The sequence below is a fragment of the Equus asinus genome, chromosome 25 (genome assembly GCF_041296235.1).
Source record: "Equus asinus isolate D_3611 breed Donkey chromosome 25, EquAss-T2T_v2, whole genome shotgun sequence".
NCBI classification, from domain to species: Eukaryota; Metazoa; Chordata; class Mammalia; order Perissodactyla; family Equidae; genus Equus; species Equus asinus.
Window position 1 is genome coordinate 10712517 of NC_091814.1, and position 17709 is coordinate 10730225.

The 17709-nt window shown below is 39.3% G+C and overlaps 1 protein-coding gene across 1 annotated transcript in view; it reads right to left on the bottom strand.

Moving 5' to 3' along the window:
• Positions 1–17709, bottom strand: part of FMO5 (flavin containing dimethylaniline monoxygenase 5) — a 39479-nt gene that overhangs the window by 4818 nt on the left and 16952 nt on the right. The window contains exons 6-7 of the mRNA XM_014867070.3: positions 14340–14539; positions 10611–10963 (exon numbers count right to left, since the gene is read on the bottom strand). Coding sequence (XP_014722556.2) covers positions 10611–10963; positions 14340–14539 — 553 coding nt within the window. The remainder of the gene's footprint in view (positions 1–10610; positions 10964–14339; positions 14540–17709) is intronic.

Consider the following 17709-nt stretch of genomic DNA (forward strand, 5'->3'; position numbering starts at 1 on the left):
TTACTTCTATTAACTAGAAACATTATGCAGGAGAAGGTCTATTTCTTGCCTGTGAGAGGCAGCCAATCATTAAAAAAACAAACAAAAACCCCACTATAGATTCGATAGATAGGAATATAGAAAGATATATACAATACTCTGTGATGCAGTTCTTTCTTAATTCATTAATACTGTTCTTGCAGTGTTTTCTTGTTCAGACACTTATTATTTTTACCATAGTTATTATGCCTCCTTCCTTATCCACCCCACCATATTACCAATTTAAATCAATGGCCACAGCACTTGAGCAGATTTTTTTCTTGCTTTCATCTCCAACATGCATTCCGTCACCAAATCCTTTCAAATTCACCAGTGAAATTTCATTCAAGTTTGTCTCCTCCTACTCTTTTATGTTGGCTTAAAGCCCTCAGCATGCTTTACTTGGAATTTTGTCATAGGCTCTTCATGGATCTACTTCCTGTTTCACTCCCCTCTAACACATCTTCTGAATTACAAATCTGATTTGACTCCCCCTCGCCCAATTAAAATCCTTCAATGGTTCTCTATTGCCTACAGTGAATGCAAACTTCTTGCAAGGCACCCAAGGATTTTTCTTGGTTTTGCCTCTATAAATATCTCTAGCTTCATTTTCTTTAGTTCCTATAACACTTTATCTTCCAGAATTCTGAACTACTTGCAGTTCTCAAAATTTGGCTTATTCTGTCACTTTTCTCTAACTTTGCATAAATATTACAGATTGTTCTCTTCTCTGTTATGGTCAAGATTTCCTAGTCCTTTTTGTAAACCCTTACTCATCCTTTACAATGGATTTGTAGTTGTAGGAAGAATTGGGTCCTTATTCCTCACTGTTCCCATAGCAACTCCTCTACAGTGCTATTGGAGCACTTGTTTAAGATATAGTAAATATTTGCTGAGTGAATGAACACATTAAGTGTCTGTTTACTTGTCTATCTTCCTTGCTTGACTCTGAGTTCCATAATGACAGGAATTTTCTGCTTGGTCATATTTGCATCTCCAGCACCTAGCAGAAGGCCTGGCACATACTAAGAGGTCGGTAGATGTTAGCAGAAGAACGTCATTGAACAACAATGAGGAACTGAAGTTCAGAGATTTTCCAAGGGTCACAAGACAATGTGGGAAAGAAGTGAGCCTGAGTTACAACTCTATGGAACTAGGTCTTTCAGTCTGCTTTCAGGCCTAAGGCAGTTTGTATCTATATAATCCTGACTTGTCCCTGTACATGTAAGTGTAAAAAGAGAAAAGAGATGTGGCTTCCATTCTGTTTTTCCAGTCCAGCCCCGCTTTTTAACATGCCAGAAATTGGCTGAAGTAATTCATAAACTGAGATCCTCAGATAACAAGTTTCCACTGTAGAGTTTAGAACTTCATTTACCTCAGAAGCTAAACTGGCATTTGTTTGAATAGTTATTTATTAGATACCTCCCCTGTCCTAGGCACTAGTCTAGGCTTGGAATACAAAGACAAATAAGCATTATTCTCTTATTTAAAGAGCTTTCAGTTACTACTAAGGGAGAGAGGAGATATACGTAGGCTTTTTCTATACAAACAAGGAGTAAAAGGAGGGCATACCAAGCAAAGAGGATAGTGGAAGTGAAGGCACAGGGTACAAGAGTTCCTGCTGCGTTTGCTGCTTAGTGGGTTTATCATTCAAGGCATTTAGAAGATTGTAGGATGTATGGTAAAGACTATTGAAAGATGGGCCTGAAAAAGCAGCCTGCATCCAGTTTGTGGAGAAACTTGAATGCCATGTTATGACATAATGGCTTCTTGTGATCCAGATAATTGGTATAATTTCATATGGTTTTCAAGGAAAGAAAGCTGCCAAGTAAAAGCAAAACACTTCCGTTGGGTTTTGAGAGGGCAGCAAAAGATGCAAAGAAAAAAGAAAACTAAATTTCAGTTAAGGCAAGGAAGTGGGTTCAGTGTCTAGAAAGGGTGGAATATTTTCTTGACAAGAGAAGAGTAATTCCAGAGAACACAGGAAGAAGGAAAATGGGGCTTTGTAGAGAAAGGACCGACCAGGGAATTGGACAGACTGAGTTGTACAGGCATGAAAGAATGGAATAAACTATCTAATCCTAAGGGTTTAAAATTGGCCGAGAGAGGGTAGAATTCAGGGATGAGAAAGGCAAGAATTTTGTAGGTAGACAGGAGGGCTATGGGTAGAACCAAAAACTCAGGGTTCCTGTTGGAAGTTTGATAAAGATGTAGGGAACCTTCTGATGATTCCTTCCTTCTAGGTGTTAAAAAAAAAGCTGGAGGAATTAGTACTAGGCTTCTGCCAGCATAGGAGGCTGGGCTTTTTGTGCATTTCTCCTAAAACCCCCTAATTCCATAGCTGTAATGCAGACTCTTTCAAATACTCATTTTCTCTGTTCCTAACACTTAACTTAGTCCTGGCAAAGTCTCAGTTGTTTAAAGTATAGTACTCAGATGCTGTGGCCTATTTTAATGCAACTTTTCCCCCTTACTTAATTGACCTAATTGAAAGACCTATTTAACGTGACTGGAATTAAACCAACTTACTGGGTTACTTGCATTTGATTGCTGGTCCAGTGCTCTTCAAGGAGTACATGATCTACTGGGTAAAACTAAAAGGAATTAAGAAATGATACAATTTTGGGGAAATTTGGAAAGGTTTTTGATCTATCAATTCTAACACCTTGCTTCTTTTTTCTCTGCTACCATGAGGACATTTACTAGGGAAGAGGAAGCTATGATGCCAAGAAAAACTCTGAATAGTTTTAATTAAACATTAGTAATGCTAGCAAATTTTATTATAACAACTATAGAATAAAAGAATTTCTTCATTAAAAGAAACCTTGAAGGTCATCTGATTTCTCCCTATTCAGAGGCTTGAATCTACTCCATATGACCCTGGCCAGATGGCCATCCAGCCATTTTCATCCTTTTCCTATTCTGCTTGGGTTCTTTAATTTCAGAGGCAGCCCCTTCCATCCTGAAATGGCACTGGCTGATAGAAAAATGTTTTTAATGTTTAGCTGATATCATGCAACCCTCAAAGTTTCACTCCTTTGTTCTGTTCAACCCTTTGAAGTGATACTGAGCAAATCAAATCCGTCTGACATAGCATCTCTCTTCAAATAGTGGAAGGGAACTGTCATATTCCCTGAATCTTATCTTCTCCAGACTAAACCTCTCTAGCTCCTTCAGTTCTATTTCAAATGGCACATTTTCAAATCCCTTAACCATTCTTAATCTCTCTCCTTTTAATGCACTCCAGTGTCACTTTTACAATATGTCTTTTGGTGTGGTCTGACCAGTTTAGAGAAGGAGAACTGTAAGTTCTAAGACATTATAATTTTTTTAACTATGCTGGATATAATCAAGCCTTTTGGAAGCCATACCATTCTGCTGCCTCATATTGAGCCTACTATTCCAAACCCTAAAGTTTTTTCTCGTGTTCTCCTAGCCAAAACTAAAAGCGGGAATATAAAGAGTGGAAAGTGAAAATCTGAGAGGTTGAATCTTCTACATTCTTGACTAGTCTTTAACCAGGTCTCAATTTTTGGCTGAAATCAAATCACACAATTTCTATATTTGACTTTCTTTATAATGCAAGAAGGTGAAATTCTTTTGCTTCATAAATTTATATCAGTTGTCTAAAATCTAGATGAGTGTCTTCTACTCTGGAGTGCACACTGAAATCATCTCGGGAACTATTTTCTTAAAGATCTTATGATTGCCCCACCCAAGATTTATTAAATAAACACCACCAGGAAAAGCATGCCTACTTGGGGAAAATTTCTCAGCAAATTCCAATATATGTCCATCGTTATAAATTACTACTTTATATTCACTCAAAAATTAATTTTTGAGCACTAATTTTGTGCCAGACACTGTTACAACCATATATATTATCTCAGCTATTTAAAAGCAAGAACATAGAGATAGCATCTCAGGATGTCTGAGAGACCCACGTGACTATACATCGGAAGGCGGACGGACTTCCCTCCGGGAGGAGGTGGAGATAAGTGAAAACTCTCTGACCCCGACCGAACAGCCTAGTACCTGCAAGCGCCTTTCTTCCAACGGATGCCCCCAGAAGATCAACACACACCTAGGGCAGGAGTGAGCACACACCAGAGGAGCGACAGTGGAAACAGGTGACCAGAACCCTACCTAAACCCCCCGCAATTACTCCTAAATGCAGAGGGAAACTCTAGAGTTACACACTTGAGCCCGTGGGGAGAGTCTCGCCCCGCCATTGGCGGGGAGATCCCGCCTGGTGTCCACGGTGCCCGGAGGGTCCCAGAGAGAATCACAGAGGGCGTGGCAGCCCCCGGGCTGCCACTACCTGCATGGCCAGGCAAGGGATTGCCGGAGATCTCAGAGAGGACTGGAGCTGGGTGAAGCTCCAGAGGCCGGCTCCGTGGCCCAGGGGGGAAGTTCCAGAGTTCCGCCCGGGCAGCAGACAAAACTCTCTGTCTGCCATTAGCGGAGGGGCCAATCCCAACATTCACAACTCCGGGAAAGTCTCAGAGAGAATCCCAGAGGGCGAGGCGACCCCCAGCTGCCGTTGCCCACCCTGCGGGGCAAGGGATTGCCGGAGACCTCGGAGAGGACTGAGGCTGGGTGGAGCTCCAGAGGCCAGCTCCGCGGCCCGGGAGGGCAGCTCCAGAGTTCTGCCCAGGCAGCAGACAAAACTCTCTGTCTGCTATTAGCGGAGGGGCCATTCCCAGCATCCACAACACCGGGAGGGTCCCGGAGAGGAGAATATCAGGCAGGGCAGCAGGTGACCAGCTACCACTGAAATCAGGATCTCCAGCTATCCCCCAGTCAGGGCAAAGGGCTCCCCGAGTTCCTGGGGAACAGGACTGGGGCTGGGTGGAGTTCCAGCGACCCGGCTCCGTAGCCTAGGGGGAAACCCTACAGGCTCACAGCAGCCTCAGCGAAAACCTCTGTACAGCACTAGTAGAGAGCACCCATCCAGCAGCCACAAGGCTGGAAGACCCTGGGACAAAAGTAGCATAGCTAGGTGAGCTAACCACAGACTATAGAAGATGCCAATAGCTCTGCTGCGACCCATAGTGGACAAGTGAGATTTTGTGGGTGCCAACAGTGACGGAGCAGCAAATATAAGTGATCCTACCCCTGGCTGCTGGAAAAGCCCATAACACTGTTGCAGACCCCAAGGAGGGAGCACGTCTAGGTGGGCTGCAACAGTAGGCACCAGCAGCCTGAAGCACCCCCGTGACGGTCCCCATGGCAGAAGAGGGAATCCAAAGGACCACTGTGACTACGAGGAGGGGCCCAGGCCCAGTTAGCAACTGCGGATAGGGTTCCTGGTTGGTGCAGTATAAACAGCTGCTCCCCCACCACACCAGCAGTAACAAGCGGAAGGAGCAACTAATCTCTATCTCTATGCGGAGGCACAAATCTACAACATCAAGCAATATGAAAAAATACATTAAATCTCCAGAACAGAAGGAAAACAACAAATACACAGACAACAATCCCAAAGAAAATGAAATATATAACCTAAATGATGATGACTTCAAAACAGCCATCATTAAAATACTCAATGAGTTAAGAGAGAATTCAGATAGACAACTCAACGAGTTCAGGAGCTATGTCACAAAAGAGTTTGATACAATAAAGAAGAACCAAACAGAAATACTGGAAATGAAGAACACAATAGAGGAGATTAAGAAAAATTTAGATGCACTGAACAGTAGGGCTGATAATATGGAGGAAAGAATTAGCAATTTGGAAGATAGGAATATAGAAATGCTGCAGGCAGAGGAGGAGAGAGAAGTAAGACTAAAAAGAAATGAAGAAACTCTCCGAGAATTATCAGACACAATTAGGAGATGCAATGTAAGGATTATAGGTATACCAGAGGGAGAAGAGAAGGAGAAAGGGGCAGAAAGCCTATTCAAAGAAATAATGGCTGAGAACTTCCCAAATCTGGTGAGAGAGATGGATCTTCAGGTGACAGAAGCCAATAGATCTCCAAACTTTATCAATGCAAGAAGACCAACCCCACGGCATATAGTAGTGAAGCTAGCAAAAGTCAACGACGAGGAGAAAATACTAAGGACAGCCAGGCAAAAGAAACTAACCTACAAAGGAACCCACATCAGGCTATCAGCAGATTTCTCAGCAGAAACTTTACAGGCTAGAAGAGAGTGGAATGATATATTCAAAAATCTGAAGGACAAAAACCTACAGCTGAGAATTCTCTACCCAGCGAAAATATCCTTCAAATACAATGGAGAAATAACAACTTTCCCAGATAAACAAAAATTAAGGGAGTTCATTGCCACAAAACCTCCTCTTCAGGAAATCCTCAGGAAAACCCTCATTCCTGAAAAATCAAAAAAAGGAAAGGGGCTACAAAACCAAGAGCAGAGGAGATAAGTAGAAGGACAACAACAGAGAGTAGCAGCTCTTCATCAGAACAGATTAAACCATGGGACGAGAAACAAAGGAAATTGAAGAAAACCAGAAAACAAGACATAAAATGGTAGTGGTAGGCCCCCACATCTCAATAATCACTCTAAAAGTAAATGGATTGAACTCCCCAATCAAAAGACACAGAGTGGCAGGATGGATCAAAGAACAAGACCCAACAATACGCTGCCTCCAGGAAACACACCTCAGCCCCAAAAACAAACACAGACTCAGAGTGAAGGGATGGAGAACAATACTCCAAGCTAATAATGAACAAAAGAAAGCAGGTGTTGCTATACTAATATCAGACAAGGTAGACTTCAAAGCAAAACAGATAAAGAAAGACAAAGAGGGACAATACATAATGATAAAAGGGACTCTCCACCAAGAAGACATAACACTTATAAATATATACGCACCCAACACAGAAGCACCAAAATTTGTAAAGCGACTCTTAACAGAACTAAAAGAAGACATCAACAACAATACAATAATAGTAGGGGACCTCAACACACCATTAACACCAATGGACAGAACATCCAGACAGAAAGTCAACAAGGAAATAATAGAATTAAATGAAAAATTAGACCAGATGGTCTTAATAGATATATATAGAACACTTCATCCAAAAACAGCAGGTTACACATTCTTCTCAAGTGCACATGGAACATTCTCAAGGATTGACCATATTTTGGGAAACAAAGCAAACATCAATAAATACAAGAGAGTTGAAATAATATCAAGCATCTTTTCTGATCATAATGCTATGAAACTAGAAATCAACTACAATAAAAAAGCAGAGAAAGGTGCAAAAATGTGGAGACTAAACAATACACTTCTGAACAAACAATGGATTATTGAAGAAATTAAAGAAGAAATCAAATATTATCTGGAGACCATGAAAATGAGAACACGACATACCACATCATTTGGGATGCAGCAAAAGCAGTCCTAAGAGGGAAATTCATCGCAATACAGGCTCACCTCACTAAACAAGAAAAAGCTCACATAAGCAACCTCAAATGACACCTAACAGAACTAGAAAAAGAAGAACAAACAAAGCCCAGAGTCAGTAGAAGGAGGGAAATAATAAAAATAAGAGCAGAAATAAACGATATTGAAACAAAAAAGACAGTAGAAAGGATCAATGAAACAAAGAGTTGGTTCTTCGAAAAAATTAACAAAATCGACAAACCTTTAGCCAGACTCACCAAGAAAAGAAGAGAGAAATCTCGAATAAATAAAATTAGGAATGAGAGAGGAGAAATCACAACAGATACCAATGAAATACAAGGGATCATAAGAGAATACTATGAAAAACTATATGCCAACAAATTGAACAACCTGGAAGAACTGGACAACTTCCTAGACTCCTACAACCTCCCCAAACTGAATCAGGAAGAAATGGAGAATCTGAATAGGCCAATCACAAGTAAGGAAATAGAAACGGCAATCAAAAACCTCCCCAAAAATAAGAGTCCAGGACCAGACGGCTTCACTGGAGAATTCTACCAAACATTCAAAGAAGACTTAATACCTATTCTTCTCAAACTATTGCAGAAAATTGAGGAAGATGGAGTACTCCCTAACACATTCTATGAAGCCAACATCACTCTGATCCCCAAACCTGACAAGGACAACACAAAGAAGGAGAACTATAGGCCGATATCACTGATGAACATAGATGCAAAAATCCTCAACAAAATTCTGGCAAATAGAATACAGCAATACATGAAAAAGATTATACACCATGATCAAGTGGGATTTATACCAGGGACACAGGGATGGTTCAACATCCGCAAGTCAATCAACATGATACACTACATCAACAAAATGAAAAACAAAAACCACATGATCATCTCAATAGATGCAGAGAAAGCATTCAACAAGATCCAACACCCATTTATGATAAAAACCCTCAATAAAATGGGTATAGAAGGAAAGTACCTCAACATAATAAAGGCCATATATGACAGACCCACAGCCAACATCATACTCAATGGACAAAAACTGAAAGCCATCCCTCTGAGGACAGGAACAAGACAAGGGTGCCCACTTTCACCACTCCTATTCAACATAGTACTGGAGGTGTTGGCCAGAGCAATTCGGCAGGAAAAAGAAATAAAAGGAATCCAAATAGGTAATGAAGAAGTAAAACTCTCGCTGTTTGCAGATGACATGATCTTATATATAGAAAACCCCAAAGAATCCATAGAAAAACTATTAGAAATAATCGACAACTACAGCAAAGTAGCAGGGTATAAAATCAACATACATAAATCAGTAGCATTTCTATACACTAACAATGAACTAACAGAAAAAGAACTCAAGAACTCAAGAACTCAATCCCATTCACAATCACAACAAAAAGAATAAAATACCTTGGGATAAACTTAACCAAGGAAGTGAAGGATCTATACAATGAAAACTACAAGACTTTCTTGAAAGAAATTGACGACGACATAAAGAGATGGAAAGACATTCCATGCACATGGATTGGAAGAATAAACATAGTTAAAATGTCCATTCTACCTAAAGCAATCTACACATTCAATGCTATCCCAATCAGAATCCCAAGAACATTCTTCACAGAAATTGAACAAAGAATCCTAAAATTCATATGGGGCAACAAAAGACCGTGAATTGCTAAAGCAATCCTGAGCAAGAAAAACAAAGCTGGCGGAATCACAATCCCCGATTTCAAAACATACTACAAAGCTACAGTGATCAAAACAGCATGGTACTGGTACAAAAACAGGTCCACAGATCAATGGAACAGAATTGAAAGCCCAGAAATAAAACCACACATCTATGGACAGCTAATCTTCGACAAAGGAGCAGAGGGCCTACAATGGAGAAAAGAAAGTCTCTTCAACAAATGGTGCTGGGGAAACTGGACAGCCACATGCAAAAGATTGAAAATTGACAATTCTTTTTCACCACACACCAAAATAAACTCAAAATGGATCAAAGACCTAAAGATTAGGCTGGAAACAATAAGTCTTCTAGAAGAGAATATAGGCAGTACACTCTTTGACATCAGTTTCAAAAGAATCTTTTCGGACACTATAACTCCTCAGTTGAGGGAAACAATAGAAAGAATAAACAAATGGGACTTCATCAGACTAAAGAGCTTCTTCAAGGCAAGGGAAAACAGGATTGAAACAAAAAAAACAGCTCACTAATTGGGAAAAAATATTTACAAGCCACTTCTCCGACAAAGGGTTAATCTCCATAATATACAAAAAACTCACATGGCTTAACAACAAAAAAACAAACAACCCGATCAAAAAATGGGCAGAGGACATGAACAGACATTTCTCAAAAGAAGATATAAATATGGCCAATAGACACATGAAAAGATGTTCATCATTGCTAATCATCAGGGAAATGCAAATCAAAACTACACTAAGATATCACCTTACACCCATTAGATTGGCAAAAACATCCAAAACCAAGAGCAACAAATGTTGGAGAGGTTGTGGAGAAAAAGGAACCCTCATACACTGTTGGTGGGAATGCAAACTGGCACAGCCACTATGGAAAACAGTATGGAGATTTCTCAAAAAGTTAAAAATAGAAATACCCTATGACCCAGCCATCCCATTACTGGGTATCTATCCTAAGAACCTGAAATCAGAAATCCCAAGAGTCCCTTGCACCCCTATGTTCATCGCAGCATTATTTACAATAGCCAAGACGTGGAACCAACTTACATGCCCAGAAACTGATGATTGGATAAAGAAGATATGGTATATATACACAATGGAATACTACTCAGCCATAAAAAAAGACAAAATTGGCCCATTCGCAGCAATGTGGATGGACCTCGAGGGTATTATGTTAAGCAAAATAAGCCAGTCAGAGAAAGACGAACTCTATATGACTCCACTCATAGGTGGAAGTTAACATATTGACAAGGAGATCTGATCGGTGGTTACCAGGGAAAAGGGGGGGGGGGGTGGGGGGAGGGCACAAAGGGGGAGGAGGTGTACCCACAACATGACTAACAATAATGTACAACTGAAATCTCACAAGGTTGTAATCTATCATAACATTAATAAAAAAAAAAGAGGAAGACATCAAAGGAAAAGAAAAAAAAAAAGCAAGAACATAAACATAATCAAACATACCACCAAGTAATTCAGCAGTCAACTTGCATGGTTACTTACCTTTAAATACTTGAGTGGCCCAGCGTCCTTGGAGCTCTGAGATGGGCATAATGGCACCCAGGGGTTGGATCAAGCCTATGATTGCAAGAGTTGGCTTCTCCAAGTCAGGGGGGAAGACCTTTTTATACAGGGATACCTTGTTTTTGACTACTTTGACAGAATCTTCAAGAAAAGGAAAGGCAAAGCTATAGCCGGTGGCAAAGATAACAGCATCAATATCATCCTCCCGGGAGCCATCTTCAAATATGGCAGCTGTCTCTGTAAATTCCTTCACATTTCCTTTCACCTTCACCATGCCAGAAATTATACGATTTGGCAGGTTATCATTTATTGTTGGATGCTGACTCAGAGCTCTGTGAGTGATGATCAAGACCAAAAGAAGAAATGAGAGAGATTATGAGAGAGAGAGAAATCAGTAACATGTAAATAAAACTCTACTTTGATAGAGGTGGATAAACAATATGCCAATGGCTCCCTCTTAGTCTATCCGGAAATTTGGGAAAGGTCTAATGTATTAAAGCTTGGCACAGATCAGGGTCTCAGAGCAGGAGTTGGATCCCGGATGGCATTTAAAGGGAAGATATTAGAGAAGTGAAGGAAGAATGGTATTATTTGAAAAGTGCATGTATGCTTTCTCAAGGAATAGTAATGTTCTCAGTGATATGATAAAGCTACAGGACAATGTTTTCTATCCATATATGAAGAAGTCTATAGAACTGGACTATCAGCATTCTGTTGAGTCTCATTTCCAGTTTCAAAGGCCTAAGAGCTAGACTTAGACCATCATTTTCCAAACTGTATAATAAATTACATGTGTATAGTAATTTATGGTTATAAATTGATGTTACATACATTAACTTATTTGAGTCTCACACAAACCCAATGAAGGAAGCAGGACAGGTGTCATCATCCAGCTTTTATAAATGAGGAAACTGAGGTCTAAAGAAGATAAGTGGCTTGCCCAAGGTTACACAGCCTAGGATTTTAGAATTTATATCAAAATGGTTTTCTATGAACTCTTTTGGGATACTCTGGGCCTGTTAGGTAGTATTTCCTAGAGACAGCACAGGATAAGGATGCCCAAAAAATAAGGCAGGGTTTCCAGTGTCTTGGTCCTTTCTAAAAAGCAGTCTGAATCCTTGCATCCTAAGTTAATAGGCTCTGAGAATCCTCAGCTCATTGTGTTCAGACAGAGCTGGCCTAACCTTAAGAACAATACATGTTTAAACAACTATTACTAGTTTGCTGCATTTATTGATGCTTTGACACTAACCTTTAGGTACAGATTCTGTTCTCATTCTGACCTCATGATTTCTTCTTTCTCTCCAAGTTTACTCCTTTTCACTAACAGCACCACCATCCATATAGGTGCCCAAGCCATAAGACTGTGAGTCTTACATCTAGCCACCAAAGCTTTTCCCTTTCTCCTCTAACATCCTCAAAATAGTTCTATCTATTCTCTATCTCACCTGGACTATTACAATTGTCTTTAGGGCCTCCTGCTCCAACCCCCTTCAGTCTATCTTCTACATCATTTTTAGAGTGGTTGTTCCAAAATGTATTTATTATTATGTCACTCACTTGCTTAAAATCTTTCAATAGCTCTGGACTGTCTTCATTCCAAACTTTTTATTTAGCAGAGCATACAAAAGTTTTCATGTACCTGCACAATAAACCTGGAGATGTACTCAGTCACTCTTCCATCTTTGCCATATAGTGCAGCCAAACCAGACTGTGTGCAAGTCCCAGAGCATAATGTATTTTTTTGCTATTCCAAGATCTTGTACTTACAATTAGAATGCTACTTCCTTACCCTATTCGTTTGACTGTCTTCTGTTATTCCATATAGCCACATAATTTATTTTATAATCACCAAAGTTATATATGCTACAATTTCCATAATCAGGTGAAATAAATGGGTGAAAAGTTGTTGGGAAGCACATTCCTAAAGTAGCACCCTACTGATTAATTTCAAAGGAGAAAATTTCTTTAAAAAGGAGAAAACTGGTAGATATCAGTTTTTCCAAGTGATCAAACATCATTAATAGGGGATTAACTGATATCATTGGCTCCTGATATGATCCACCAGGAAGGCACAACATAACCTATAAATATTTGTGCTAAAAATGTTTAACTGGAATATAATAAAGGAAGAACAACTATGCAAGTCCTAATTTAGAGACTTTCTGGAAAACAATTGGCTTGGATTCTTAAAAAAAAAAATGTCCATGTCCAAAAAATGGAGAATTATTTCAGATTAAAGAGATATGACAACTAAATGCAATCAATAGTGTAATACGTGACAGGATCTTGGATTTAAAAATAAGAAAGCTATAAAGAATAATATTGGAATAACTTGGGAAATTTGAATATGCAATATATTAGATAATGGTATTTTATCAATGTTAAATTTCCCAAGTGTGATAACTGTATTATATTTATGTAGGAGAACGCCCTTTTCTTAGGCAGTATATGCTGAAGAATTTAGGATGAAGTGTCTTAATGACTGCAACTTACTCTCAAATGGTTCAGAAAAAAAGATGTATGTATTTATGTTTGTATGTATATATGTATGGATCTATCTATCTTGAGAGAGAGAGAAAGCAAATAGAGTAAACTGTTATTAGGTGAATCTGAGCAAGGGGTATATGAGTGCTCATTGTACTTACTATTTTGTAGTAAGTAAATATGAACACTTAAAAAAATAAAAAGTTGGAGGCTGGCCTGGTGGCGTAGTGGTTAAGTTCTCATACTCCACTTTGGCGGCCCGGGGTTTGCCAGTTCGGATCCTGGGCGTGCACCTAGCACCACTGGTCAAGCCATGCTGTGGTGGCATCCCACATAAAGTAGAGGAAGATGGGCACAGATGCTAGCTTAGTGACAATCTTCCTCAAACAAAAAGAGGAAGATTGGCAACGATGTTAGCTCAGGGCCAATCTTCCTCACAAAACAATAAAAAAAAAATAAAAAAGAGTTGGAGGGAAAAAGGCATTTAACATCACCTCTAGAAATGCTTTCGCAGTCTACCTCCTTGCCTTGACGAGAACTACCATCCTTCATACACTTATAGCACTCTATGCATTTCTTTATCATATTGTATTTGTCTGTCTTCTCATTAGAGTATTTAAGGTCAGATCCATTTCTTGAATCTGCTATTTATTACTTGTGTGATCTTGGGCAACTCAGTTTCTCTAATTGTCAACTTATTTTTATATCTGCAAAATGGAGATAATACACCAACATACAGGGCTGTTGTGAGAATTAAATGAGATACAGCATGAAACTCATTTAGCATTGTGCTTGTCTTGTGTGAAGTCCTCAAAAAAGGAAGGTGTTACTATTTGTATTACTATTATAGTAGGTCTTTACTCTCTGTATTCTCATGTCCTGTATAATGCTTGGCTCATAAGAGGGGCTCAATGTTTGGTGGATGAACGAATGAATAACGCATTGCTCCCTACTTTCATTTTGTTGTTGTTTTTGGGCATCATGTAAAAACAACTAGTATCTGGGGGAATGACAAAATGGTTAACACCAAGCAGAATCATACACCAAAGATTACAGACCAGTAGATCTTGGACTTCTAGGGGGGCAAGGTGGAACTGTGGTCTCAGTTTCTGTGGATTTTCTTAACGTACTTGTAGAGATAGCTCGACTAGCAGCCTATGTGAACAGTCCTTATTCCTGTGCCTCGGCCATTCTCTCCCCACTCCCACCCTGGGAACATACCTGTGTTTAGGCTTTAGGCCATACAGTTCATGGTCAATCCTTTGGTTCATTTTATTTTCCAAATATGTGTTTACTAAAGATTGACTACAAATCTTTGTCAAAAAATGTTGAAATCGAGATAAGGATGACACATCCAAAGGATATCCATAGTCTCCTACTCGACTCAGGATCCAAGCCCCTCTCCTGGTGCTGATGAAAACCTGGGGCACAAGGAAAAAACTTTGCTTTACCATTTTCTGGCTCATAATCCTTTAAAAAATCCCATTTTCTTCAAGATTAATTTTAAACTCGTTAGTCTGACCTTTTAGTCCCTGCACAATCTTTTTTTATTTCTGCTATTTTCCTTCTCAAACACTAAATTGGTGTATTCACTGACCAAGAATATGTCTTACTATGAACCACCACTGCATTTCTATTTAATGTCATTATGCCTCTCTGAAAAGCCCCCTATTCTTTTAATTCTCCAAAGCCTATTTATTTTTAAGATCCAGATCAATTCTGCCTCCTCCATGAAGACACCACTGACTGTTCTGGCTCACAATTTTTTCTCCCTCCTCTGAACTTCTCTAGCACATATCACTTGTGTGGCCAATTTAAAATCATGGAATGGGGTCGGGCCTGGTGGCACAGCGGTTAGTGCGCACGTTCCGCTTCAGCGGCCCAGGGTTCGCTGGTTCGGATCCTGGGTGGGGACATGGCACTGCTTGGCAAGCCATGCTGTGGTAGGTGTCCCACATATAAAGTAGAGGAAGATGGGCACGGATGTTAGCTCAGGGCCAGTCTTCCTCAGCGAAAAGAGGAGGACTGGCAGTAGATGTTGGCTCAGGGCTAATCTTCCTCAAAAAAAATAAATAAATAAAAATAAAAAATAAATAAAATAAAATCATGGAATGGTAAAGCTGAAACAACTGGAGATCACTGAAGCCAAAACCCTCAGGTTTTTTTGCTTTTGACATTGCGTTATTACAAAAAGCTTATCACTTATATTGATATTAAACTTTTTACACTCTTATTTTCTGTCTTTCCAAACGTGTTTTCTCCAGGGTGGGAGATATAACATACACATCTTTTAGTCTCTTCAACACATCATCATCATCACTTCCATTTATTGAGAATTGCGAGCTATAAGTCACTGTGCTAGGTCCTTTATCTATATTCTTATTTAATCAATACAACAACCTCTTGAGGTAGGTATTATTATCCCCATTTTATGGACAAGAGGCATGGAGAAGATGAATAATTTGCCTGAGATCATATAGCTAGTAAGGGGTAGAGCTGAATTTCCAACCCAGGTCTGACTCCAAAAGCCTGTGCTTAAGAAATGTTCCATTGCCTATTTAATGGAAAAACTGAAGATTGCTAGTAGAATAATAACAGGAAGCTGGTCAGTCTTTCTATGTTCTCTGCTGGCTAACATCCACGTTCAGAACTAATAAATGTTTGATATTCAATTATCGGGCAAAAGTATCACTTTGTCTACACTACAAATCTCTCTAGAGATAGTTTCCAGAGTTGTAAGGTTTCTAAGTACATTGCTTTAAGGTCTTCTGTCTAAGCTCTCGTGTGAAAAGGTGGCCTTTCTACAGAGGGATAATCAAATACTTCCTTCATATATTGTCACTGCTGGTGACCGTAAGCACTATCATAATTAAGCACTATTACATGTCACAGTAAAAGAGCATGCATGATCTTTGTTACATAAGTATATGAGTAATATAAATATTCAGAGCCTCAATTAAAAGGTTCTCTATGTATAAATAGTAATAATACATCACAAGACTGTTGTGAGGATTAAATATTGTTTTTGTAAAAGGTGTGGCATATAGTAAACACTTGATAAGTGCTTAATGGCATCGTACATCTTATTTCAGTTTTCCATCTATAGTTTGTTTTAAGCAAACAGCATATTTACAAATCTGGATTTATAGGGAAAAAATGTAAGGAAAATTGTTTTACAAGAGAAGGATGTTTTCTCTTCACAAAAGTATTATACCACAAGAATTATTATACCAAAACTTCCTTGATAAACTGAAATTTAAAGATTCATTTAAAATTTTTGATTTACAAACAACTTCTCATAAATACAACTTAATATGTAAAGCAAAAAGTTAGAACCCAGCAACTGAGTTTCTTCAGCTTGTATTAGTGGTGTGATGGTGCTGGCCCCTTGCTATGTAGACACAGTTTTGCTATGAGTTTTCCCAGGCTTTCTTAGACAGAACCACCTTATCTCCTTTGCTTCTGGCTGCTTTGTTCTTTGGCAATCCACAATTCCACAATGCAGGTAAGGCCCAGCTCCCTTATAACTGGCCACTGGACGAGCCAATGATGTTAAAGAAGGCTCATGCTGTGGGTCCCCACCACATACCTTGCACATTCTTCTATCATAACACCTACACACAGTTTTACCCTTTCTTATTTATGTTTCTACTTCCTGATAAGCGCTTGATGAATTAATTCACAGAGTAACATATGAAATCACTTTTGTGATGATAAATGGGGTAGTACTAGGAAGTGTTATTTAATGGAGTTTCTGGGTAAGGGTCATCTAACAAAGTTGTAGCATTAAGCTTCTATTTTCTTTTTAAATAATTTAAAACATATTTGTGGGGAAGCACAACTTAATTAAAGTTACTGAAGAACAATCAGGCATTTACCTATGGCCAATAAAGTTAAGATTCAATAAAGACATGAATAACAAAATATAATAGTAATGTGTCTTTTTCTAGGAATTTATAATGAAGACACTTCTCAGTTCAAAATATATGATAGAAAAAACAAAACAAAACAAAACAAAAAACCACAAGGACATAGAAATTGCTTTAGAGCAAATGCCATTCCGTGTTACCTAACTGTATGCAAAGGCTGGGGTGAGCTGCTTGCATGAGTGGATGCTTCTCAGACTGATATCCACATTGCCTTTGGAAAAAATTAGACTGCTTCTTTTTTCCATTTAAGGAGTGAAGACAAAATTCAATCACTGTCCTATGAGTGAAAAGTTTTCAATGACCCAGTGTGCTTTCCTTCACATAAGAGCATGGCACTTCCGCTGGCCAACGGAAGAGCCACACTCTGAATGCTGCATTCTAAAGGGGTTCCCAGCAATTACTTGGTCTTCCTCAAAGCCAGATGCACACTCTGAGGAGGAGATAGCTGATTGGGATTATCAGCACAGTCTGTGGTCACGAACTAATTCCTAAGTATGAGGCCAACTGAAGGATGGAAATCTAACTGGTAACCTTGGCTCCCTCACATCATCAATCATAATCTTGCCAAGTGAGGCAATGAAATGAGCCCTACATTTGCCCCTGGCACTGATGAGCTATGTGCAGGTATCCAGACTCTCTGTCAGGTCCACCTGCAGCTTCCT